Source organism: Bombyx mandarina, chromosome 21 (genome assembly GCF_030267445.1).
Source record: "Bombyx mandarina strain Sakado chromosome 21, ASM3026744v2".
NCBI lineage: Eukaryota > Metazoa > Arthropoda > Insecta > Lepidoptera > Bombycidae > Bombyx > Bombyx mandarina.
Window position 1 is genome coordinate 8880990 of NC_143227.1, and position 26716 is coordinate 8907705.

At 38.3% G+C, this 26716-nt stretch overlaps 1 protein-coding gene across 5 annotated transcripts in view; it reads left to right on the forward strand.

Annotated features, from left to right (window-relative positions):
- Dhc64C (dynein heavy chain, cytoplasmic) overlaps positions 1–26716 on the forward strand; it is a 70538-nt gene that overhangs the window by 38958 nt on the left and 4864 nt on the right. For 4 of the 5 annotated variants that reach the window (XM_089736537.1, XM_089736540.1, XM_089736539.1 and 1 more), the window contains 24 exons: positions 33–192; positions 887–988; positions 2771–2870; positions 4494–4692; positions 7044–7161; positions 7544–7759; positions 8260–8415; positions 9207–9380; positions 10004–10168; positions 11217–11353; positions 12307–12467; positions 13111–13253; positions 13567–13635; positions 13764–13937; positions 14582–14802; positions 15867–16035; positions 16567–16741; positions 17111–17228; positions 17895–18108; positions 23472–23544; positions 23817–23938; positions 25274–25459; positions 25919–26047; positions 26413–26524. In XM_089736537.1, the coding sequence (XP_089592663.1) occupies positions 33–192; positions 887–988; positions 2771–2870; positions 4494–4692; positions 7044–7161; positions 7544–7759; positions 8260–8415; positions 9207–9380; positions 10004–10168; positions 11217–11353; positions 12307–12467; positions 13111–13253; positions 13567–13635; positions 13764–13937; positions 14582–14802; positions 15867–16035; positions 16567–16741; positions 17111–17228; positions 17895–18108; positions 23472–23544; positions 23817–23938; positions 25274–25459; positions 25919–26047; positions 26413–26524 (3593 nt within the window). Of the gene's footprint in view, positions 1–32; positions 193–886; positions 989–2770; positions 2871–3469; positions 3666–4493; positions 4693–7043; positions 7162–7543; positions 7760–8259; positions 8416–9206; positions 9381–10003; positions 10169–11216; positions 11354–12306; positions 12468–13110; positions 13254–13566; positions 13636–13763; positions 13938–14581; positions 14803–15866; positions 16036–16566; positions 16742–17110; positions 17229–17894; positions 18109–23471; positions 23545–23816; positions 23939–25273; positions 25460–25918; positions 26048–26412; positions 26525–26716 lie in introns of all 5 variants that reach the window. The other variant, XM_089736538.1, reaches the window with a different exon arrangement.

A 26716-nucleotide genomic window follows, 5' to 3' on the forward strand; every position in this document is an offset into this window, starting at 1 on the left:
TTTTATTTACATTAAAACGAAATACTTTCCAGGCATTATTTGGACTTTATCCAACAAATGGTTAAGCTTTACGCCGAAAAACGTGCCGACCTGGAGGAGCAGCAGCTTCACTTGAACGTGGGTCTCGGTAAGATCGCCGAAACCGTCGAGCAGGTCGAGGAGATGCAGAAGAGCTTAGCGGTCAAATCTCAGGTACGACAATACTCCATTACTTTGACAGAACGGTTATTGTCAAACTTTTTGGATTGTCTTAACAGTAGTCATAACTCTTAACCCTTTGACTACCGTGTAGGTCACCGGTACTCTACGCGGCGCACTCAAGTAATTATGTCGATTTCTGTTACTAAACGCCCGGATTGCCTAACTACATTTTTTTGTTTGTTAATATATGTTTTAGTCTTTTAGGTAAATCTATCTATCTATATATATATAATTATATATAAAAATGTATTGCTGTTCGTTAGTCTCGCTAAAACTCGAGAACGGCCGGACCGATTTAGCTAATTTTGGTCTTGAATTATTTGTGGAAGTCCAGAGAAGGTTTAAAAGGTAAATAAATATGAAATTGCTCAGAATTAAATAAAAATAACAATTTTGTTTTTCCTTTGAAGTGTCCCCTATCGGACGGATTCCTTTTGTTTGTTAGTTTATTTTATATAAAAGTTTCTTTTATTTATCGATTGAGGCATTACGAAGTCGCCCGGGTCAGCTAGTCAGGAATATATTCCTTCTCAGTATCTTCGGATTCGTCTTTTTCGGAGTCTACTAGATATTCCGGTGCCTTAGTAAGATGATCGAAGTGAGAAATCGACGTAATTACTTCAGGGCACCGGTGACCTACACGGCAGTCAATGTGTTAATAGCCTAAAAATGTAAATGTCATTAGGAACTGCAAGCTAAGAACGAGGCCGCCAATGCGAAGTTGCGGCAAATGGTGAAGGACCAACAAGAAGCTGAAAAGAAGAAGGTCGAGAGTCAGGAAATTCAGGTATGAGATTTTGAGATACTCTCGAGGATACAGTTTATTTATTTATTTAGACACACCAACAGCAATACACACAAAACATTCAAGCTTAAAATTAACAAGTATAAAGTTAAGTACTGGTATGTAAATCAGCTACAGGCATGTACAGCAATCTCTTATAACACACTATGACATGTTACAGCAATTTTACAAACAGCTGAAAAATAGGTTAAAGGACAATGCCCAAAAGTGGGCCAACTTTATGTCAAAACTATTTGTACTTGAAAAACTATGCCTTATTTTTTCACGTTGTTTAGTTTATGTATCAACATTTCTTTCAACCTGGCATTGTTTTCCAAAAAAATAAATTACTTAATTGATAACATCCCAAAACTATCCATGCCATAGTTTTTAAATTCGCCAATAGGCAAAGGGCTTAGCCCATACAGCCTTATAGCAAACCTATATGCTGTCAAACGAAAGAGTTGTTTGTGACTTGAACAACAAATTCAAAAAAAATAGCTAATGCTTATAATTCACAGGCTTCTTAGTTTATTTTTGTTCAATTCAATATTTATTGTAATCTATACTAATATTATAAAGAGGAAAGATTTGTTTGTTTGTTTGTTTCGAATAGGCTCCGAAACTACTGGACCGATTTGAAAAATTAATTTTCCATTAGAAGCCGACATTGTCCCTGATGAACATAGGCTACTTTTTTTAAATTTTATTTTATTTATTTATTTTGTTTCATGTGTGTTTTAATGTTTCTGAAGCGAAGCGAGGGCGGGTCGCTAGTAATAATTATTACTTAAAACCATGAATTATTTAATATTTTTAGATATTAATGATTCCATTAGTAAAAATATCAATGGCCTACCATTATTCTATTCTTATTATATATGATCAGAGAGTTTTGGCAGCAACCCGAGTGAAGCGTCACTTGAATTTTTATTTTAATGTTTTTTTAATAGCTTACTGTGTAATTTGTATTATTTGTAATATTGTGTATAAAAGGTCTGCGTAAGCTCATGCTCAGTCAATGTGGTATTCGTCGAGTTGACGTCAAAACTCCCAAAAAGCAATAAAAAGAGATACACCGGCTTTTTATTGACATAAAAAATATATAACTTCGACAGACTAGGCTGTATAGGCTACGCTCTTTGCCTGCTTATTGGTGAATTTAAAAACAACAACAACAATATCGTTGCCGGCTTCCGGATTTTCATTTCATTTTATTATTATTATGAGGATATAATAATAATAAAATGTACGTAAGGGTTTATTTCTAGCAACATTAACCACAATTAACTTATTTAATACTGTAAATAATTATGAGAGCGATTATTGATTTCGAAGAAAACAATTAACAACTTAATTTTAGCTGCAGAAAAAAACAGATTTCTCTTAAACCTGGGTGAGAATATAAAAATCGTTTTCTGAATATGAAACGATATTTCTTTGTCTATCAAATTAAGTTAAAACCATCATGACAGGACAACTTTTTTTAAGGGCCCAAACGCCCATAGAAAATGGGCATTGTCCTTTAAATGTTAACAGTAGGACATAAAAAAATAATTGAAAAGAACATGAAAACAAGAGTTAACTACTTAATATTCTCTCATCAACTATAAACAAAGGAACTTGGATACTATAATAGTTTGTTTTTGAGACCAGGACACATGTCGTTAAAAATATCGATGCCGTCAATTAATGAACATATTTGGTTATATTCACTACAAATCTTTGATAAAGGGGAATATTTAAGGAGTTCAGACTTGTTACTAATCTGTCACGACACTACAGGTCGCTTTGGAGAAACAAACCAAGGAGATCGAGGCCAAGCGAAGGGACGTGATGGCGGACCTCGCGCAAGTGGAACCAGCCGTTATCGAAGCGCAAAACGGTTTGGTTTTCTTTTTCATACGCATGAAATATATTTTAATTCCTTCCTAGAATAGATTAATAGTAGTAGATTGATCTTGAATTACAAATATCAAATAACAACAGCGTTTTGTTTCTTCAATAATCAATTCGTCTCGTAGTCAAGACTTACTGTAGTTAGATTAATGTTCATAGAATTAAAACAAATAAAAAGATGCTACTTTGAATGTTTTATATAGTATGATTATTTTGATGATTACAAATTATTATTTTTAATCATAATCACATATACAGAATATTTGTATTCATTGCACGCAGAAAAGCTTTATCTTATGTGTATAATAAGTATATTTCTTTGAATACAGTAATTATTGCAATGTACTCAAACTATTAAAAAAATATATATATAGGATTAAATTTATTGTACATCTTAAGTTTCTAGAAGTGAGACTTTTTTTGGCGATCTCGGTGTTAATTTCTGTTAATTCTATTAATTTTTGAAAAAGAAATGTATTTTATTGTTTCACTCGAATATGACCTTTTAATTTTACCTTGATTGCGCCCAAAGAAGTTTCACTTCGCAAAGCTAGTATTAAAAGCGAAGATACTTGTACAACACAGCCGTGCGGTCGATCAAGAAGCAGCAATTGGTCGAGGTGCGCTCGATGGCGAACCCTCCGTCCGTGGTGAAGATGGCGCTCGAGTCCATCTGTACCCTGCTCGGGGAGAAGGGCGACACGTGGAAGGGCATACGGTCCGTCGTTATGAAGGACAACTTCATATCGACCATAGTTAACTTCGAGACGGAGAACATCACGTTAGTTTTAATGGTGTTAACTCTGATTGGTAGATAACACGTGGCCGCCATCTATAGTGCAAGACTTTAATGTGTCGTTGAAACGTGACTTAACCGAATTGTAACGGCTCGACCACGTGCCATCTCTGTCTTTTGAATATTTGAATGAATTGTTCTAGAGATCAACATATTAGATAGCAACTAGTAAGTTTAGTTTTTAGACGTTTATTGGCAAAAACATCTTGTATTACAAATGTTTAGTAACGTATTTTTACTACTATTATTCTGTACGTATTTAGCTAATTCGAATGTGATGACTGATATGAGATCCGAAATTATTATTTTTCTACACTGTTCGTGAATGAATATTGTTTTAGTTAAGTACAATTGTATATAAGCTAAGCTCGCTTGCATTATGTGACTGTTGTTATTAATATTATGAACTTGTGTAACGCTGTGATAACTAAAAAAACATTCTTATTTTTTAAACGTTTACTTAAAGCACACTAATATATACGTGGACATTCGTAACTAACCCGGCTCGGCATCGTTGTCGATGTAAACATTAACATGTTAACAGAAATGACTAAACTATATGTTGTCTATTTGTGAAATGACCGGGTGCTGACTACGGACCGCCACTGTTCGTCCGGGCGCAGTACCGCCACGGTCAGGTTCCCGGACGAACGTTGGTCGTCGCGTGTGTACAGTAATAACGCCAGCCGCATGGTCGCAGAAAGCCGCTAAACGCCTTTTTTTGTTTCTCTCCTTTTGTACTCTCTCGCTCTCGCTTCGTGGTGGACGGACGCGACGATTGGCAACCCCGAACGGCTGGTTAAAACTGTACAGCGGTGAAATCTATAAAGAAGCAGCATTTGGTCGAAGTGAGGTCTATGGGCAACCCGCCGGCGATAGTGAAGGTGGCCCTCGAATCTATTTGCCTGCTGCTGGGCGAGAACGCAACCGATTGGAAGGCGATCCGTGCGGTCATCATGCGGGAGAACTTCATCAATAGCATCGTCTCCAATTTCTCGACGGAGGACATAACGTGAGCACCGCCGCTTGTTTTCCGTTCCTCCCCCGCAATACTCGTCCGTGTGTGGTGCCGGTTTGCGTGCTCTGTACTTAAACAATATTTGCTTGTCGATCTTCTGTTGAACTGTATGTGATGGAACAAACAAGCAATAGTTGTTTTTAGTTTTGCATGATGTTTTATCGCTTGGGCTATTTCGGTTTAAATGTGCTGCATTTTTTCGCATGTCTGGCATGAATGAATGCATGAGTGTTTCGTATTAGGCGTAAAGCATGCGGAATGCACGTCTTCATTATAATATAACATACGAATATATGTTTTTATTTGAAGATCTTGGAAACACGTATACAACGAATTTAAATAACCTGTATAAGATCACGTTAACGAGGGCGGCACTGAAAATTTCGGGAATTAACGAAGTGACACAACATTACTATTTAAAAATGTATTTATTGCTTTTCGAAGTATTCTCCGCGAAATTTGACACATTTTTCCATACGATGGAACCAATCATTGAAGCAACCATTCCATTCGGAAGTTGGGGTCTCCAAAATGGCCGTTTTGTAGGCGTCCACAGCTTCTTCAGGTGATGAAAATCTCTGTCCACGCAATTTATTCTTTATTTTAGGGAAAGTATAGAAATCATTAGGGCTTAGGCCGGGGCTGTACGGCGGATGGTCTAATAATTCTATGTTTTCTTGCTCTAAAAACTCTTTTGTTCTGTGCGCGGTGTGAGAACTCGCATTGTCGTGATGGAGGATGATGCGGCGGTTGCAGTTCTCTTTACGGAGTTCAGAAACGACCTGTGGCAAACAAATGCTAGCATACCATTCTGCATTAACCGTTCTTTGTCCCTCAAGAGGAATAGTCGTAACATGGCCGGTTTTGGAGACAAACGTGGCCACCATTTTTTTTGCAACACTCCGTGAACGAACAATTTTTGTTGGCTTTAACTCATTTTCGAACACCCAAACTCGTGACTGGTTTTTTGTTTCGGGTTCGTACGCGTATATCCAGGATTCGTCACCTGATACAATGTTGTATACAGCATTTGAGGATCCTGCGTGGAATCTTTCGAGAGTTGTGACGCACCCAGTAACGCGAGCCGCTTTTTGCTCTTCACAGAGCGAATGCGGTATCCATCGGGAAAACACTTTTTTACACCTAATTGTTCATGCAAGATAATTTGTATTTGACCCATGCCAATGTCTAAAGTTGCCTGAATTTCGCGGTATGTCACATGTCGATATTCCTCAATCAGCTTACGCACAGCATCAACGTTTTCTTGGGTGACTGCAGTTTTTGGACGACCTTGACGGGGATCATCACTGAGCTTGACACGTCCACGTTGAAACTCAGCAAACCAGCGATAAATTGTGGTTTTGGATGGGGCTTCATTACCAAATGCAGAAATCATCCGGTCAACACACTGTTTTTGTGTTAAACCATTTAGAAAGTCATAATAAATCATCGCTCTTGAATTTTCTCGAGTCAATTCCATTTTCTCAACGACTAAACAAGTTTGACAAAACCTCGTGACAAGACCGAGAATCTTTTCTTAAATAAATAAATCGTATTCGATTTTTAAAACCAAGGAGTTTTCAATTAAAAAGATTTTAATATGACAGGAACAGTGGAAATATTCCATTCCCGATACTTTTAGTGCAGCCTAGTATCAATTAAAATCAAGACGTTTTAATATTGAATCCTCCTCCTAATTGGGATTCGATATATCACGTCCATAACAAGTTCATCCACAACAACACACGTTTAGCACATCCGCAAACACTAATCACACAATCCAGTACCAGCTAATTATTAATACAGTAATATCTTCAATAACAATAGAAATCACAGAATCAGACAACCAATCATACCTGCCTTCTAAAACCCCACACACTTACCAAAACATAACGCCACGAATAATCTCCAAAACACTAGGTATATACTTAATAAAATATTAACGTTTCATGGTTCCCTCACGTATAATACAGTAAAGCATGAATGTATTTGCCAATAATGATGTTCAAATACACATTGATTCCAGCCGACAAAAGTCACCACAGACAGTGAAAGTTTGCTTCATACTTTTGTTTCGTTTTATTTGATTTGCTGTCTAATGCGTCTTTCTTTTGAGACTTTAAGTGTTTATCTCTGGAAATATGTTTGCTGTGTATCGGGTAAGTGACGTCCTTTATTGGAAAAATATATATGGAAATATGCATGAATATGAACTACTTCCCGGGAACAAGGAGGAATTTCATTCATTGAAACGGTTTGGTTTATTGGCCTTGCACGCGAGCACGTAATGTTTGGTACAATTTAATGTAATTTTTCTAATTATTAATCAACGTGTGTATTGTCAGTGACGACGTACGTGAGAAAATGAGGACCAGGTACCTCAGCAACCCTGACTACAACTTCGAGAAAGTGAACCGTGCCAGTATGGCATGCGGTCCTATGGTCAAATGGGCGATTGCTCAGGTATGTTCACTAACCTCATTGAAGAAGAACGAATGTATCTTATATCTTTAAACGAGCAATTCTTGTATATAAATATCTCGAATAAACGACTCCAACGATTTTCATAAAATTTAGTATACAGGAGATTTCGGGGGCGATAAATCGATCTAGCTACGATTTATTTTCAGAAAATGTTGTTTTATTCGTGTTTTCAATAATCAACTTTATCGATAATCAACTTAAACATAAACTTTTTTATTGAAAGAAACAATATAGTATAATATTAATATGTAATTCATATTTCAATACAATTTCTAAAAAACACATTTTATCAAAAAAAAAAACACTCATCCTCTAGTTTACTTTACAAATGACTGTTTCACTTGTGTTCTTCTCGTTTAAGATTGAATATGCTGACATGTTGAAACGCGTAGAGCCTCTGCGTAATGAGCTCCAAGCCCTCGAGGACCAGGCTCAGAGCAACGTGACCGCCGGCAACGAAGTGCGCGAACTTATTGCTCAGCTGGAGAAATCGATCGCTTCGTACAAAGAAGAGTACGCTCAACTAATCAGTCAAGCGCAGGCCATCAAGACCGACCTCGAAAATGTCCAGGCTAAGGTAAAGGAGATCGCGCCTTGTAAAATATTGTGATCTAAACATTTGTGATCTGTAAGAAGAGTTATATAAAAATAAAACGGTGCGCGTGCAACTTGGTGCACGTGAATGAAGTGAAACTTCTTTTTGATGTGTAGTATTGTGGTTTTCTTCATTTTTCTAAATCAGATTGCTTTTGTAATAGGGAATGCTGTTTATAAGAGATGCGACTACTTTATCATTGATATTATACATATTTTAAATTATAGATAGAAAAATAAATAAATATATTTTTTTAAATACTTCATTAAAATATTGGACGCTACTCGTTGCTAACGCTCGCGCTGTCCTGTAACAGGTATACTACGCGCATGCGTTCGAGTGCCGCGCATTCACTCTCGCTCTGTCTCTTTCTATTCCACGGTAGCGTTATACGTTTAACGCAACCTTGTTGGAAGTCGCATTAGAAGTTTCACTTCAATTATGTTATACATAAAAATTTATATTGTTAATATGATGTACAGGTGGACAGATCTATCGCTCTCCTGAAGAGCTTAGTGATCGAACGTGAGCGCTGGGAGTCCAGCTCGGAGACGTTCCGTTCACAAATGAGCACGATCGTCGGCGACGTGCTCCTTTCAGCAGCTTTTATCGCTTACGGAGGATACTTCGATCAACATGTAAGAACTGCAAACGAAATATACGTATCTATAGCCCACCGCTATTTATTCCACACTCCACACAAAATTATGTGTGTTTATATAGTATCTTCTTAGTCGGACGCTCTTGTAGAGTGGTTGTGTTTGCGCTGACGATGTACGTGCAGAAGTATTTGTTAGGTCACCTATTCTCTCTAGGATCGTCCTCCTGGCGGCTTGAAGCGTTTCTAGTACATTGGACCATAGGGGAGTCGGTTGCATTCTTTATTAGGTCAGTCCAGTGGGTTGGTTAACGGCCGCGTGATCTCTTGCCTTAGACTACCAATCTCTCCATCGAGTCCTCTTTTCTGGAGATGTGACACTTTAAAACTCGTAGTTGTGCAGTTGACATTGTATGCTGGGTGTTAGGAGACCGCTTCCGAAAACTAAGACAGACGATAGTACTAATGAAACCTTTGATGATGGAGTTATTTAGACAAATGTTGTAAATAAGTATTTGTGCGATCGCGCGAGCTTACGCCGCGCCCGTGCGTTCGTTGATCCGAGCATTAGCTGGTTTTGATTTTGTGTTTCATTGCTGGGTTTTTTAGTAAAGTCATGTATTTTTATGAAACTATCGTTGCATTTAGCTATACTAACATGATGGAGCGTAAATAATGCTAATAAAACGTTTTAAAAATATGATTTTTTTTTTAAATGAAGATCGATTTTTTTTTTCTTATCGTCTGTATTCGTGTTCGAAAGCGGCCTCCTAACACCCAGTATACGTTTGTAAAATATTTTAAAATGTTAATTATTATTTTTTTCTTCAGTATCGTCAAAATCTATTTACGACATGGACCAATCACCTTGCGGCGGCCAACATACGGTACAGAGCGGACATAGCGCGCACGGAGTACCTCAGCAACCCCGACGAGAGACTGCGCTGGCAAGCTAACGCCCTGCCCACTGACGAACTATGCGTTGAAAACGCAATTATGCTCAGGGTAATTCTAATTCGGAATAATTATTCATCAATACATAGCTTTGAAATTACCTTACTAGTGGTAGGCCCTTCTGTGAGTCCACACGGGTAGGTACCACCACCCCGCCTATTTCTGCCGTAAAACAGTAATACGTTTCGGTTTGAAGGGTGGGACAGCCGTTACAACTATACTTGAGACCTTCTGCCTTATATCACAAGGTGGGTGGCGCATTTACGTTGTAGATATCTATGGGCCCCAGTAACCACTTAACACCGACACAGGCGACAAATCATCACGTTAATATAAACGGAAAACAATTTTCATTTATAAAGCTACTATAATGTTCGCTATGTGGTCGACATCGGTACTCCAAAATTTAGGAGTAATTCTCTTTACTACATTTAATATTTTGTTCGATTGTGACATTTTTGACATTTGTAAAAACGAGACAAAAACACTAAAGCTCATCAATATCGATTAATAAAAAAATTACAGAAGTCAAAAAGGTACTGAATTTTTTTGTGTTCGCTGAATGAACTAATGCTCCGAGTAACCCTCAATCCACATAGGCTCATTATTAATATATACATACGTGTAATAAATATGTTACTTAAATATTAAATATGCAACTCTTTTGTTCTCAGCGCTTCAACCGCTACCCGCTGATCATAGATCCGTCCGGACAAGCAACGGAATTCATAATGCGCGAATTCAAGGAACGCAAAATCACCAAAACATCTTTCCTTGATGATTCCTTCCGGAAGAACTTGGAATCGGCACTCCGTTTCGGAAACCCCTTACTTGTACAGGTATGTATTATGCACAGTAATTAATTTAACGAATACATGCGTCCATAACATCTGGGCCTATAAGAAAAAGAGCTTTAAGCAGCGGCTGAGTTATGCAACCGGCATTGCTGATGTCTAATAGACATATTTATACATTACATTGATTACCATTCACCATCAGTTGAACGATATTATTTTCTACCGTCTAAAGCAGGGGCTCCCAAAATTATTTTGTCTGCTGCCCACTATGAGAATAAATTAATTATTAGCGCCCCATTTTTTCACCTACTTAAAAATCACTATAGCGAAAGCTCAGTCGGTGTCTAAGAGTCCTCTTAGATGAAATTACAAATCGCCTGCCAAACCTCTACACAACACCCCCTATTTTTTTTCTGGGTCTCTTACCGCCCCCCTTTAGGCCTGCAACGCCCATAAGGGGGCGTTATCGCCCACTTTGGGAAAGGCTGGTCTAAAGGCAAAAAAGACTTACCTGTATCGCATTCTTCTGGTACCATTATTTGACAATTGGAAAAAAACTGAAGTCGTCTCGAATGTTTTAACATAACACTAATCGACTACTGCCCTAGTATTCACACAATAGATAGTTTGAATAAAAACAACTGTTTGTTTAATAAAGTGTTATATAGTGTTGTTTTCAAAATATCATTATTGTTGATGCAACCACTTCGACGCCAATGTTACGTGCAGGTACTGACTAGGACTATTTTAATTTGAGCTATACATCCACAAACCACACAAAACTACACAAGACCCTTTAATTTAGAATTGATTATTTCTTGGAACACTTTGAATAACCAATAAATTAAGAAAAAAAGAGTGCTAATGCGTGCTTGCACCAGACAAAGATGAAACAATTTTGACTGCACAGAAAGAGTCAGAAAAAAACATCAGACATCACAGAGCACGCAATGTCTTCATCTTATTTGCTACAGAAGTGGTTGCACTCAAAGTAGTTTCACATAATTTACGTAACACCACACTTGACATATGTTTCATACACGCACCCATTAAGATTGTAGTTTATAATACAATGTCTTTCTGCTAACAGGACGTTGAGAACTACGATCCTATTCTAAATCCGGTATTAAACCGAGAGCTGCGTCGCACGGGCGGCCGCGTGCTCATCACACTCGGAGACCAGGACATCGATCTAAGTCCGTCATTCGTCATCTTCCTCAGTACAAGGTAACCTGTGACTGTTATAAGAAAACACCATTCAATATTCAATTAGCTGATCTAATACCTAAAGATTTCCAAAGAGGATATACAAATTGAAAAATAAGAATTTTTAATGATAAGGTTTTTTAAGGCTTTGGAATGAACTCCCCTCCATGGTGTTTCTCGAGCGCTATGATATGTCCTTCTTCAAACGAGGCTTGCGAAGAGTACTTAATGGTAGGTAGCGGTTTGGCTCTGCCCCTGGCATTGCTGACGTCCATGACCGACGGTGACCACTTACTATCAGGTAGGCTGTATGCTCGTCTGCCTACAAAGGCAATCAATATGTATATATTGATACTGGTGGTAGGACCACTTGTGAGTCCGCGCGGATAGGTACCACCACCCTGCCTATTTCTGCCGTGAAGCAGTAATGCGTTTCGGTTTGAAGGGTGGGGCAGCCGTTGTAACTATACTGAGACCTTAGAACTTGTATCTCAAGGTGGGTGGCGCGTCTACGTTGTAGATGTTTATGGGCTCCAGTAACCACTTAACTCCAGGTGGGCTGTGAGCTCGTCCACCCATCTAAGCTATAAAAAAAAAAAAAAAAAAAATATATTATTATATATGTCGCAATCAACACGTGATTGCCGCAGCCAATATGTGATACGGCACGCAAGCGCCGTCTGTCGGCATTCGATGGGTAAACTATTCACCGGCCGAGTGGGGCAGTCGGCTAAAGTGGTCGATATTGAACCATCGCGTTTTCCTATATACGTACCTACCTAAATATATAACGTGTCTTGTGGAATCATTAAACTTTATAATGTAACCGAGTAAACTACTACTGCGTTTCGTTTCCCCGACAATACCCAACGACGCCTAATGTTCGAAGAATAAGCATTATGGACCCAGCCATACATTATATATATTCAATTTAAATATTTGAATGTAACATAAAAGTATTTTCCAACGGCCAGAGACCCGACTGTGGAGTTCCCTCCGGACATGTGCTCGCGAGTGACGTTCGTCAACTTCACCGTCACCCGCTCGTCGCTGCAGTCGCAGTGCCTGCACAGAGTACTCAAGGCGGAGCGACCTGACATCGACGCCAAGCGATCCGACTTACTCAAACTGCAAGGTGAGTCCGCGTTTCTATTCATTAATTTTATAAAAATTTTAAAAGCCGTTCTGACGGTAGATTCTGTGAAGCACTGCTCTTGCTAAGGCTTAGAAAATTCTCTCATGTTGAGCCCGTGAGCTCACCCAGCCGTTCAGGCGTAGCTGAAGCAGTCCCATAAGCTACTAGCTAATGGATAGGGAAAAAGAGGGTACTCTTAAAATCCTACTGACTTCCTATATCTGTACATATAAATAAAGTTGGAGTGTCTGTTTGTAATATTGAAATAGCCTCTTTACTACATGCATATGAATATATATACGGCACATACACCAAAATAGCATTTTTTATTTACATTTTTTGTCTGTCTGTCTGTTCCGGCTAATCTCTGGAACGGCTGGACCGATTTTGACGGGACTTTCACTTATAGGTAGCTGATGATATAAGGAGTAACTTAGGCTACTTTTTTTAAACTAGCTTCACCGCGCGGCTTCACCCGCGGTACGACAATAACCGCGGGTAACATCGCGGGACTCAGCTATCAATATTAAAATTTAATGTTTCCGAAGCGAAGCAAGGGCGGGTCGCTAAATGTAGTCGTATGTAAATAAAATTAGTGAGGTGCAGGAGGCCATTCATTTAAAATACTTTTCTTACGTCACAGGCGAATTCCACCTCCGTTTGCGTCAACTCGAAAAGTCGCTTCTACAAGCTCTCAACGACGCTAAAGGAAAGATCTTGGATGATGACTCTGTAATCGCGACATTGGAAACTTTGAAGAAGGAAGCCGATGATATTGGACAAAAGGTATTTGTGCAGTTGTTTAGTTAACGGACATCAATCAATACAATAAAAAAAATTAATAACAGACAAATCAACATACGAAAAAAAAAGAAAAAGTTTGTTTTAAAGTTTTGAATTATAAACAAATCCAATTTATATTAAGAAAAGTTATTTAGATTACTAAAGAAAAAAATTAAATTACTAAAGAAATTTCACAATATATCAAAATATGCCAGAACGCATGCGGCCAACCAATTTGAGCGTCCTACAGAAATACCAAAATTATTACATTCATTTTGTGCCAATCTGGTAAAAAATTGAATTATTTTGTTTGTAGGTTGAAGAAACTGATAAAGTAATTGCTGAGATAGAGACTGTGAGTCAGCAGTACTTACCGTTATCACAAGTAAGTACAGTTTTTAGATTTCGAGCGTTTTCACCTGTTCATAATATATTTTTATTCTATAATTCTAATTAGCCTAAACAGATCTGTATGCGACATGCTTCTTTAATAAAAACTTTGTTTTAATACAGGCCTGCAGCAGCATCTACTTCACAATGGATTCCCTCAACCAGATCCACTTCTTGTATCAATACTCGTTGAAGATGTTCCTTGACATATTCAGCTCCGTGCTGATATGTCCCTTGCTGAACGGCGTTACCGACTATACGGCGAGGCTTAAAATCATTACCGAAGAACTGTTCGCGGTATGTTTTGTGCTATTATGAACTGAATAATATTTTTAATTCAATTATCAAGAGGCATTCGGTTTAAATATAAAAGGTTAAAATATACTAGTGCCATAACTCAATATTTTTATAATTCAACGATAGGTAGGCAGCGGCTTGGCTCAGCCCCCGGCATTGCTGATGTCCATGAGCGACGGTGACCACTTACCATCAGGTGGGCCGTATGCTCGTCTGCCTATAAAGGGCAATAAAAAAACGTTTTTTTATCTTGTTAAAATGTTCTATCTGCTGTAACTGCTAGGCAGTAACGGGATTATTTCAGATCTGCTGACCTAAATTGTTATGCCACAAATTAGTGCTTCAAAATTAAAATGCAATTTTTCAATGTCAAATTAGTTAAATGGTTACTGGAGCCAATAGATATCTACAACGTAAATGCCGCCACCTACCTAGAGTTATAAGTTCTAAGGTCTCAGTATAGTTACAACGGCTACCCCATCCTTCAAACCGAAAGACGTTACTGCTTCACGGCAGAAATAGGCTGGGTACCTATCCGCGCGGACTCACAAGAGTTCCACCACTAAAATTTTACCATCATAGTATATTTTTTTAAATTACAAAACAATGGTATAGAAATGAACCTAGCAAACCTTATGTTACAGGTCGTGTATGAGCGTGTAGCCCGTGGTATGTTGCACACGGACAGACTCACTTTCGCGCTGCTGCTGTGCCGTATACATCTGAAGGGCACGGGAGCCGAGGATACCCTAGAGCAGTCGTTCCCGGTGTTCTTGCGAGGCAAGGAAGGGTTCGTCTCTCAGACTGCGCCTTCGGAACCGCTCACGCATCAACAGCACGACGCCGCCGCCAGACTCAGTTCTAGGTTAGATATTTGTCAATCAAAATAGATATGGTAATTTCTAAAGGTCATTAAAATTATACAGACAAGGAACCGATACTTGTGAAATTAGCTATTGCTTTTAATTTTCTTAATCACACAACGACGAACATGGTATTTTTTTTTTTTATAAATGAGATAGTATTTATGCCACCTTTATGCCATTATATTCTGTTTGTGTGAATAAATAAATAAATTACAATACTTTTGTTTTCCATAAAAAATTACTTCATTTTACTGTTTTATAAGTAAGAGTTGCAGTGTTCTTATAGATAATATATATATATATATCTTAAAACGATACTCTACCATGCGAGTCTTAGTATTTACTTATAGTAAAATATTATAATCACATGTCCTTCTTAAAACAAAGTTTCAAAAGGTATTTTTGACGGTCGATAGTAGTTTAGCAGTAATTCTTGTTTGTTGATGCCCATAAAGGACGGTGACCATTCGAGATGAGATAGGCATATATTGCACTTCAATGGCGAAAATAATATAAATATTGAAATATGACCTAAGTATAATATATAGCGGCCCGTTATGGCTCCGCTCGGGTCTTTAACAAAAATTTCAACGATATTTGGCATTGTTTTATTTTGTAAAATAAAAGAAAATATTTTATTGCGGCATAACTATAATAGTTAGACATATGCTGTCACAACACTTTTTGTAAATAATAATGTGTTCTACAAAAACGTAGTACATTATTTTATTATATCATCAATAGTTTTCGCCGTGCATGCGATGTAAAGAATATTTTAGGTAATTTTTTTACACCTTTGGTTACATTATTGGAGTTTTAGTAAGGATCCCTAATTTTTTAATTCGAAACAGTGAAAGAATTTTTCAAATCGGTTCAGTAGTTTCGGAGCCTATTCAATACAAACAAACAAACAAATCTTTCCTCTTTATAATATTATTAGTATATTAGTATTATTATTAGTATAGATGTATATAAAAAAAATAGTATAATATTAGTAATAGTAGTAGAAGTATAGACGTACCAAAAAAAAAAGTATTGCAATAACATAATACAAACATTCCAGGTTGGGAGTGTTCCGTCGTCTGCTGGAGAAGGCTGGCGAGCTGCCGGAGCTGTCGGCGTGGCTGTCGCAGGCGGCGCCCGAACAGTGCGTGCCCACACTGTGGGACTCCGAGCCCGCCGCGCCGCCCGCGCCGCACTCGCTCGCCATGTACCGCCTGCTGCTTATACAGGTCGCGACACTAGCATAAATCTGTTCTGATCCTATGTTTTCTATTACAATAGTACATTTTTTACTGGTGTTAGGACCTCTTTTTTTTATCGCTTGAATGGGTGGACGAGCTCACAGCCCACCTGGTGTTAAGTGGTTACTGGAGCCCATAGACACCTACAACGTAAATGCGCCACCCATCTTGAGACATAAGTTCTAAGGTCTCAAGTATAGTTACAACGGCTGCCCCACCCTTCAAACCGAAACGCATTACTGCTCCACGGCAGAAATAGGCAGGGTGGTGGTACCCACCCGCGCGGACCAATACGAATAACCAAAATCTAAAATGGTTGAAAACATTATATAACTATAAATCAATCACAATTTGGCATTTGGCATGTTCCTAATGTACCTAGTGGTAGATTACAGTGTTTTAATACAAGTACTTAACATACGTACGTGCACATTAGCAGATTTTATTAAAAATGATTTTAAAGAAAAAAGATTTTATTAATATTACGAGTATTTTTAAAAGATGTATATGATTCGACAGGCGTTCCGACCCGACCGTGTGATCGCTGCGGCCACACAACTAGCGGCGGCGGTCCTCGGCGCCGGATTCATGGCTAAAGCAGAGACCGAGCTGGATCTCGCGTCCATTACCGAAACTCAACTGAACGCGACCACGCCGGCCATACTGTGCTCCGTGCCCGGATATGACGCTAGTGGTAAAATCTTGTTTCTACGGCCTTATAATTTTGAAACCTATTTTTAAAACTTGAAAACGTATTAACCCATTGCCTGCCATGTAGGGCACCGATGCCCTACGCGGCGCACTCAAATAATTATTTGAATTTCTGTTACTAAACGCCTAGATTACCTAACGTTGCTTTCTTTTGTTTGTTAATGTATGTTTTAGTTTTTAGGTCTCTTAGAAATAGATTCATTCTCAGTATCTTCGGATTCCTCTTTTCCAGAGTCTACTAGATATTAGGGCTGCGTAGGGCACTGGTGACCTACGTGGCAACTAAAGGTTTAAGAATGCAAGGCAAAATTTCAATAATTCTAAATATATTGTTAACAATTGAATGTAACAGGTCGCGTGGATGATATGGCAACTGAATTGAACAAGCCGTTGTCGAGTATCGCCATCGGATCTGCTGAAGGATTCAATCAAGCTGAGCGAGCGATTAACACTGCTTGCAAAACCGGACGGTATGACTTTTTATTTATTCTATTCTTAAAATCTATTAAAAGTCGCATTTCTCTGAATATGAACTTGTATGCATTGGCACATCGTTGATTCTATTCAAGTTAATTTACAGAGCTGTTGATACTTTAGCTTCTAAATTTTTATCATAAATGTAGTCAGTGAGAATTTTAAATAATATACAATAATATATCGTCTTCTCGCATTAAAACTGTATAATCTCAAAACTTACTAAATTTTACAGGAGAATGTTTTAAAGGTTTAAGATTAAGATAATTTTTAATATTAATCATCTTTGAAACGTTTATTTTTTAGTTTTTACCAGTTACATTATCTGTCTTTAAAGTAAGATAAAATTATTTATTAATTTTATTATTAATAGTAGTCAAAATATGGATAAACTAAAAAAAAACTAAAACTAAACTATGTTCTTTTGACAGTATTTATGAGAAAAATACTGGTGATATATGCGTTTAATACCAAATTACTAATTTTTTTTTATTGCCCTTGTAGGCATACACGGCCCACCTGATGGTGAGTGGTTACCGTCACCCATGGACTTCAGCAATGCCAGGGGCAGAGCCAAGCCGCTGTCTACTGATACTAATAAATAATACGTTATATTTAGTTCCTGAAATAAATAAATAAATATATTGCTCTGTATATTCCAGCTGGGTGATGCTGAAGAACGTGCATCTCGCCCCGGTGTGGCTGGTGCAGCTGGAGAAGAAACTGCACTCGCTGCAACCCCACCCGAACTTCCGGCTGTTCCTCACGACAGAGATCAACCCGAAGCTGCCGGTGAACCTGCTGCGAGCCGGACGAGTGCTGGTCTTCGAACCGCCGCCCGGCATCCGCGCTAACCTGCTCAGGACCTTTGTCACTGTACGTATATTATGCTATTATAATATTTTATTTTCTTTATAATTATCATATTGATGTGCCTTTGGAAAACATACAGCATTGTATTATGAAGAAGCAGTGTGTACTTAGCTTAAATTCCTTGTCTATGTCCAACCATAGACAGTCAATTTAGTTACATCTTTAGCCGCTAGGTGCTGCCAGCAAGTATAAAGGAAGCGCAGCCATCTTTGATCTTCATAGCGTTGTGTACTTTCGTACTGTGAAGTCGCAAATCTACAAATATTTATTCGACTTCTTATTAATTGCAAAAAATATTTATTTTGTGTTTCTATGAGTGTTATTTTGCAATCATTACGAGTATTATTTACCAATCCTATCATCGGACGCCATGAATCACGCGTCATCTGTTGGAGGTGATGTTGAGTCAAGCTCCATAATTTCCGAGAGGGAAGATGTCCAGGCGAGACGCGATGGAGACGCCTTGCGTTCGAACAGCTCGTCAAGCGAAAAAGAACAAAAGGAGTCTCTGCGTAAGAAACGACGGGATTCAAAGGTAACGGTCGATCTTCGAATCGGCTCCTTATCCCACCAGGTCAGTGACGTTGTAAATCTAATAATGCATCAACTGTGTGTAACAATTGAATGTAACGAAAATTGTTGTAAACAAATTGATCTCGTCAATACGGAAATTTTGACAAAAACACAACAGATTTAAACTAATAATCTTTGTAACATAATTACTGAAAACTTTGGCAAATCGTCTCCGTCGTACAAGTTACCCGTAAAAGCGTTTTAAATTGTATACGGAAAAAAGGGCTGTATGGATAGAAATAAGACGTCAAAGTTTAATTTCCGTGGTCTCTAACAAAGTATCCTGTTGCCAACGCACTACTCATTGAGGAATCTTTTGTTTGATAATACTAAATTGAAATCTATTCAGTCCCTCGGAGGGCTACAATCCTATTTGTCACGACCTCGTACAAAAGGCAAGCCAAACATTATAAACAATCATAGTCCGTAACATCTGGCACAATCCAGAGGGGGGCAATTGAAGACACCGACGGGAGGCACTGAGTGCCACCAAAATTGTAATAATTTGTAAACCATGTATGGTTACCAAATACCAAAAAAAAAAAAAAAACAAAAACAAAAAAAAAAAAAAAAAATCTGCGTAAGAAAAGCGACGGATCAATGCGTCCAATTTTCGATCTTCGAGAGTTGAACAAGGTCGTAAAGATAAAACACGTAACTGTTTTCGGACACCTCGGTACCAAACTTTCTCCACCCAGGGGACTGGATGATAGAATTAAACATTTCTCAGGAATATTTTTCTAGTATCAGTCGCAAAATTTCGTCGATACTGCTTGAGGATCAGTACCAAGGTACCAGTATCAGTACCTTCAGGAAGGAATCGGTACCTTCTTATGAGTTAGTATGAAATGACATGCCTACCCTTCGGTCTGGCTTCAGAGCCACACCTTTTTTGCTTCTATAACATGCGGGTCGCAGAGACCTTGCGTGCAAAGGGAACTCGAGTGCTAGTGTCTACCTAGACGACTTCCTTTTGGTCGACCAAGACAAATCCAAGTTGAAACTTCAGGCTGCAGAAGCTGTGAAGCTTTTGGATTAACCTTTTTTGCTTCCATAACATGCTGGGTCGCAGAGACCTTGCGTGCAAAAGGAACTCGAGTGCTAGTCTACCTAGACGACTTCCTTTTGGTCGACCAAAACAAATCCAAGTTGAAACTTCAGGCTGCAGAAGCTGTGAAGCTTTTGGATTATCTGGGCTGGCATGTCAATTTCCATTATATAGGGTGCTCGGTCGCTCGGTCGCGGAGATATTGCGTGCAAAGTCGAGTGCTAGCTTACCTACACGACTTAATCTTGTTTCACCGAGACAAATAAACGTTTTTGTTCCCATAGCATGCTCGGTCGCGGAGACCTTGCGTACATAGGGAAGTCAAATGTTAACGTACCTACGCGACTTTTTTGGTCCTTGAAGACAAATAAACCTTTTTGCTTCCGTAGCATGCTCGGTCGCGGAGGCATTGCGTGCAAAATCGAAAGTGCTAGCTTACCTACACGACTTGATCTTGTTTCACCAAAACAAATAAACGTTTTTGCTCCCATACCATGCTCGGTCGTGAAGACCTTACGTACATAGGGAAGTCAAATGTTAACCTACCTACGCGACTTTTTTGGTCCATGAAGACAAATACACCTTTTTTGCTTGCATAGCATGCTCTGTCGCGGAGACATTGCGTGCAAAGGGATGTTGAGTGTTATCCCACCTACGCAAATTCCACCTGGTCCATCAAAAGAAGTCCAAGTTGAGTCTTCAGGCCACATAAGCTGTAAAGCTCTTGGATGATTTGGGCTGCCAAGTCAGCCTTACAAAAAATCAATTAGTACACTGGTTCAAGAGATGACATGTTTAGGGATTCGATGGAAAATTGCGAGAAATAAAGTGGCCACTCAACAACATCCTAGCTCAAACTCTGACGGAATTACATCAATCTATGCTAACTTGCAAATTGCGAACTTGAAAATTCTTGCGAAGTTTCAAGAAAAAACACCCCCGTAAAAACGGGCCATCCTACATGTGTTAACAATTAAATGCAGCGCTGACGCGGAGCCCCATCTCAGACATTGCCGATACACAAAACCAACCATTTCCTGGCAACGGAAGCTTCGGACATGTGTAGGGGTTACAAATGCAGTGCTGACACGGAGTCACATGTCAAACATTGCCGAGACACAAAACCAACCATTTCCTGGCAACGGAAGCTTCGGACATGGGTAGGGGTTACAATTAGACAAAATATTAACGTCCTGTCTATGGTCAGCTCAACAACTGAAACGGCTCAGCCACAAAAGAGCTATTTGCAATGGTAGTGACAATCAAAATGAATCTGAAAGTATTTCACTAGTGTTGACCTTTCGATCTTTAAACCTAAGCGATAAGTTCAAGATAACTGTCAGCTTATAATCTCTCGGGGAGATACAACATCGTAACCGACAGGCTATCACGAGGAAATCAACCTGCGAAATGGCACTTTTTACCACAAGTGACCACAAAAGTTTTTCGAAAGTGGGGTAATCCGGATATAAACCCATTCGCCGACCAAGATTGGATACCTTCAGCAGACCGTAGAGGATGCAACTAGCATGGAGAATTCCTCCTCTCAACCTTCTCCCCAGAGTACTGACTCACTTCAAGTGTCTAGGGAACCTACCTGGTAGAGTTCCCAGACTGAGCGAAAGCATTTGGGTTCCAAGCCCTCAGATCCCGAACGCTAGATAACGCGCACGAAATCCAAAACCTGCCTCCTCCACAGGGTAAACATTAACCCTGAAAGCTTAGAAAGGGGGGGGGGGGGGGAGGTTGTACAAATAATAGACTGGTCTACACAGGAGAAGATTTATTTAAAATTAGCTGGTGTCAATCCACTTTGCCAGCATACTTACCAGCGACTAGAAGATGGTGCATATGGTGCTACAGATTTAAAATTGATCCTAAGTCTGCAGATGTTGCCAAATTCTTTTTTCTTTTCCAAAAACAAAATTATGCCTATAAAACAATCCTTCTGCATAAAGCAGCGCTGTCGACTTTCTGTGGGCAACATACATGTAGGACAGCGAACATTCTCAAGCTCTCTAATAAAAATTGCTATTCTAAAAAAGCCATCGGAATAACTAAACAAAATTCAACTACTTATTACAACTTTACTAAGTATAGTCCCATTCACATGAGATCCGAGAATAGTTCTAAATTGGTTTTCTTCAAACCCAGCCACCACCAGATCACGCCTCAAGGTAGCTTGAAGGACACCAACAACCATGTTGCTGGCTACTGGACGCAGAGTTAATGATCTTACTTTGCTCAACATTTAACAGAGAAAAACATCTTTCTGATACCAGTCATTGGGTCTAAAATTAAAATCCATTTTCGTCAATAATCTGCATAAGTGCTTTCTAAACATGAAACTAAAGACATGCCCAGTAAGATTCATAAGGACTTTTTTCTAACTATGTGTGTTGTCACAAAAGCGGCATACCGTACTGTAATTGGAAACTGGTCTTCGTTCAACCTTACGAGGTAGTGGCATCAACCCATATCTAAGAAGTTGTAGATCAGCAGTAGCCTCTGAGATGGATTGGTAATGAACCAATAGACGAAATACTTTCTAGAGGCAAATGCAAATCATCCAAACGTTTACAATAATTATTTCCGAATAATAGAACTTCCTAAAGATCCTCACGATTCTTTTTTTCAAAACATTTACACCTACATGATGTATATACATCATTTATACAATTTATACATTTTCTTGTATATACAAGATAAAATGTTTATTACAAACTTATAAATATTTTTTAATTATTGAATTAACATGGAAGTTAACAACTGTGTTTTTTCGATTTAATAATTATATAAATTATGAACATTATCATTGCGCTTCATAATTTTATTATAGCTTACCTATTTCATCATAGCGTTGTGCTTAATAATTTCACCAGCAGATAACAAACACGTCTTCATAATACAATGCTGTATGTTTTCCAAAGGCACATCAATATTACGGTTTTACATAACAATAAAACCGATATTATGTGCCGAGAAGGAAAACATACAGCATTGCAGGAAGTTCTTCCTGGTGAAGACTATGAAGATCAAAGATGGCTGCGCTTCCTTTATACTTGCTGGCAGCACCTAGCGGCTAAAGATGGAACTAAATTGACTGTCTATGGTTGGACATAGACAAGGAATTTAAGCTAAGTACACACTGCTTCTTCATAATACAATGCTGTATGTTTTCCTTCTCGGCACATAATATCGGTTTTATTGTTATGTAAAACCGTAATATTCATTATTCTATAGTTTTTTTTTAATTTAATTTTTTAAACACCAAATTCAATTCTGTAATCATTATATTCAATTTTTATTCCAAATTTAGAAACTTAATAGTTCTTTTAAATTCGAATTATAATTTTTGAAGTTAAGATTCTATCTAGATATATATTGAAGATTAAAAAAAAATATTCTAATGTTATTTGTAAATGGACATTTACAGTCCTACTGGTGCTAAGTGTTTACCGAAGCCCATAGGCAAAATTGGACGCCGCCTCCTAATTAATTGCTACATTTAAGTAGTTCGCAACATTAGGAATGATAATGTTATCGATCCGTGTGATACTTCACTAAAAGTAATATACGACGTAAATTTACTACTTTTGCGAGTTTAATACCATGCGATCTTCTATATTCATAATATTTGTTTACTATTTAGTATGACGAAAAATTATTATTATATATACATATATAATCAACATATCATAATATATTCTGTCAAGTTAACAAACTTATAATTTCATTGTTACAGGTACCGGCCGCTCGTATGATGAAACCACCGTCAGAACGTGCCAGACTTTATTTCTTGCTGGCTTGGTTCCACGGTAATCCTAATTATGTTATTAATTACCAGTTTCGATTTTTAAAAAATTCACTATCCCTATTACTATTTCATTACGCCTATTGTAAGCGTTCCTTATTCATTTTTAGAATAAGCTCCAATATATTATAAAACCATGTAGGAAAATCAAAGTAGTTCGTAGATTCTCCGTAACAATACCAAATATAAAAATTTAGCAAATGAAAAAAAACTTCTCAATCATACATACAGCCTTTAGATAATGACGTCTCACAAATCACGTGTTTCTGTACCCAGGTATTGTTCAGGAGCGTCTGCGCTACGTGCCGCTCGGCTGGGCCAAGTACTACGAGTTCAACGAGTCGGACCTGCGCGTCGCGTGCGACACTCTCGACACGTGGATCGACGCCACCGCCATGGTAAACATGCACACTAAATTATATGAATTTGAAAACAAAAACACGTTAATGATGTTTGCTATATTGACGATACACATTTCTGATACGAACGCAGCAAATACCAATAAAGATATCTTTGACGTGAAACAAGAGAATGATGAGACGCCTTCAGCTCTAACACTAGGAGCAGGCTTAGGGACCCCGGTAACCGTACTCGTCGAACTCGACAAAGAACTGCCTAACCCATACATCAGCCCGTTGAGTTTCTCGCCGGATCTTCTTAGCGGGTCGCCAAGCCGATCCGGTAGTAGAATCATTCGCGAAGCAGTTGCTCTTGAGTTGTTAGGTCTCCTTTGGAGACGCTCGGGCAGTTGTTAGCAAATCAACAATTGCTCGCCCACCTGTCCTGGTGAAACTGGAAAGGCCTCCGGGCCACCAGTAATCCTACAATAAAAAATAATGATGATTTTCGCACTTTCTCTTTCTCTCGTCCGAACATCAACGGCGGTGACTTTTTTTATTGCTTAGATGGGTGGACAAGCTCACAGCCCACCTAGTGTTAAGTGGTTACTGGAGCCCATAGACATCTACAACCACCCACCTTGAGATATAAGTTTAAGTTCTCAGTATGGTTACAACGGCTAAACTGACTTCATAAATCGCCTTTTTATTTTGCACCTGACGGCGCCAACATGTTTGAAAACCTTTTTTTTTTTATTTATTCATGTATTGTATTTCCATTTTGGATAACAGAACTGTCGAAGAAAAGTTGGTACTTATTTAAAACGACTGTATCACTTACCGTCTTAAAAGCACTATAGCTTGAGTTCTTCGAGCCATTTCTAATATATTCTGAATGTCATGCCTCATGATCTTAAACAAACACACACTCGGGCCCATCAAATCTATTATAGACTATCCGCCAGAATTTATTTATTTATATTTCGATATTAAAATTGTCGACCCTATATCTGAACGGTTGCTGTAATCGATGGGTCTAAAGTCAATGTACCAGAATTGCAAGATTTATTTCAGATAGCGACCCGCCCTCGCTTCGCTTCGGAAACATTAAAACACACATGAAACCAAAAAAAAATTAAAAAAAAATTAAAAAAAGTAGCCTATGTTCATCAGGGACAATGTCGGCTTCTAATGGAAAAAGAATTTTTCAAATCGGTCCAGTAGTTTCGGAGCCTATTCGAAACAAACAAACAAACAAATCTTTCCTCTTTATAATATTAGTATAGATAAAATTATTCTTTCTCAACCTTTTACAAATGTACAAGTATTTTTTGTAAACAAAATAGATATATATTGGAAAACTTAATTCATAAGCCGTTTCTTTTTTGTTTGCAGGGCCGAACCAATCTTCCTCCCGAGAAAGTGCCGTGGGAAGCTTTAGTTACGCTTCTGTCACAATGTATATACGGAGGGAAAATTGACAACTTGTTCGACCAACGTCTGCTGCAGTCGTTCCTGTCCAAACTATTCACGCCTAAATCGTTTGAAGCTGATTTCGCCCTCGTAGCTAATGTTGATGGGGTACGTATTATCTAGAATTTCTATTTAAACATCAAATTATTAATAGTTAAAAATTAATGCTACATGAATACTGTATTATGAATTTTTTTTATGGCTTGGATGGACGAGCTCACAGCGCACCTGATGTTAAATAGTTACTGGAGCCCATTGACATCTACTATGTAAATGCCGCCGTCCACCATGAGATATAAGTTATAAGGTCTCAGAATAGTTACAACGCCTGTCTTGCCCTTCAAACCGAATCGCATCACTGCTTCGCGGCAGAAATGGGCAGGGTACTTACCCGTGCGGATTCAAGAGAGGTCCTACCACCAGTAATAATATTAAACCACCAATAATATTAAACCACCAATAATATTAAATTAAGTAAAGTCCAAAAATAAGAAGTATAATAATGTCGTCGACAATAATTACATTGAATAAATCAATTTCTTGAGGAAGTCGCTTTTAATATTACAGGCTACTGGCAATCAGCGTCACATCACGATGCCCGACGGTAACCGTCGTGACAACTTCCTGAAATGGATCGAAGAACTATCGGATCGACAAACACCGTCCTGGCTCGGACTACCCAACAACGCTGAGAAGGTATGATCTTAATTTCAAAATATAGTCAAATTTAGTATTTGCGTTTTTTCAGTGTAAATGGATGATCGTAGCATTGTTAAGTCACCCTAGCCTGTATATACAGCATTGTTAATTTCGAATTCTGAATTTCGAGGTAAAGCCCCAAAGACATTACCAATAATTTACCTTCAAAACCAGACTGCAACTAATCTTTATTAATAATTTTATGGATTCGATTTCAATTGACAAAACGTTATTACTTTATGGAAGTCGCTCATGAAAGCCTTAAGTATCGAACCGCGTCTTGCTCGTGCAATCAGCACTGGACGTCTTACCTGTTGGAACATGCACGCTTCTACAATTACTGACCTATATTATTGGTTCAGGTGCTGCTGACTACACAAGGCAGCGATCTTGTATCGAAATTATTGAAAATGCAACAACTTGAAGATGAAGAAGAGCTGGCCTATAGTGCTGCCACTCAGGACAACGACGCCAGTGCGTATTTTGTCATTACTAAAATTATTTTAAATTAACAATTTAAATAAACATCTATATATATATAAAAATGAATTGCTGTTCGTTAGTCTCGCTAAAACTCGAAAACGGCTGGACCGATTTGGCTATTTTTGGTCTTGAATTATTTGTGGAAGTCCAGAGAAGGTTTAAAAGGTAGATAAATATGAAAAT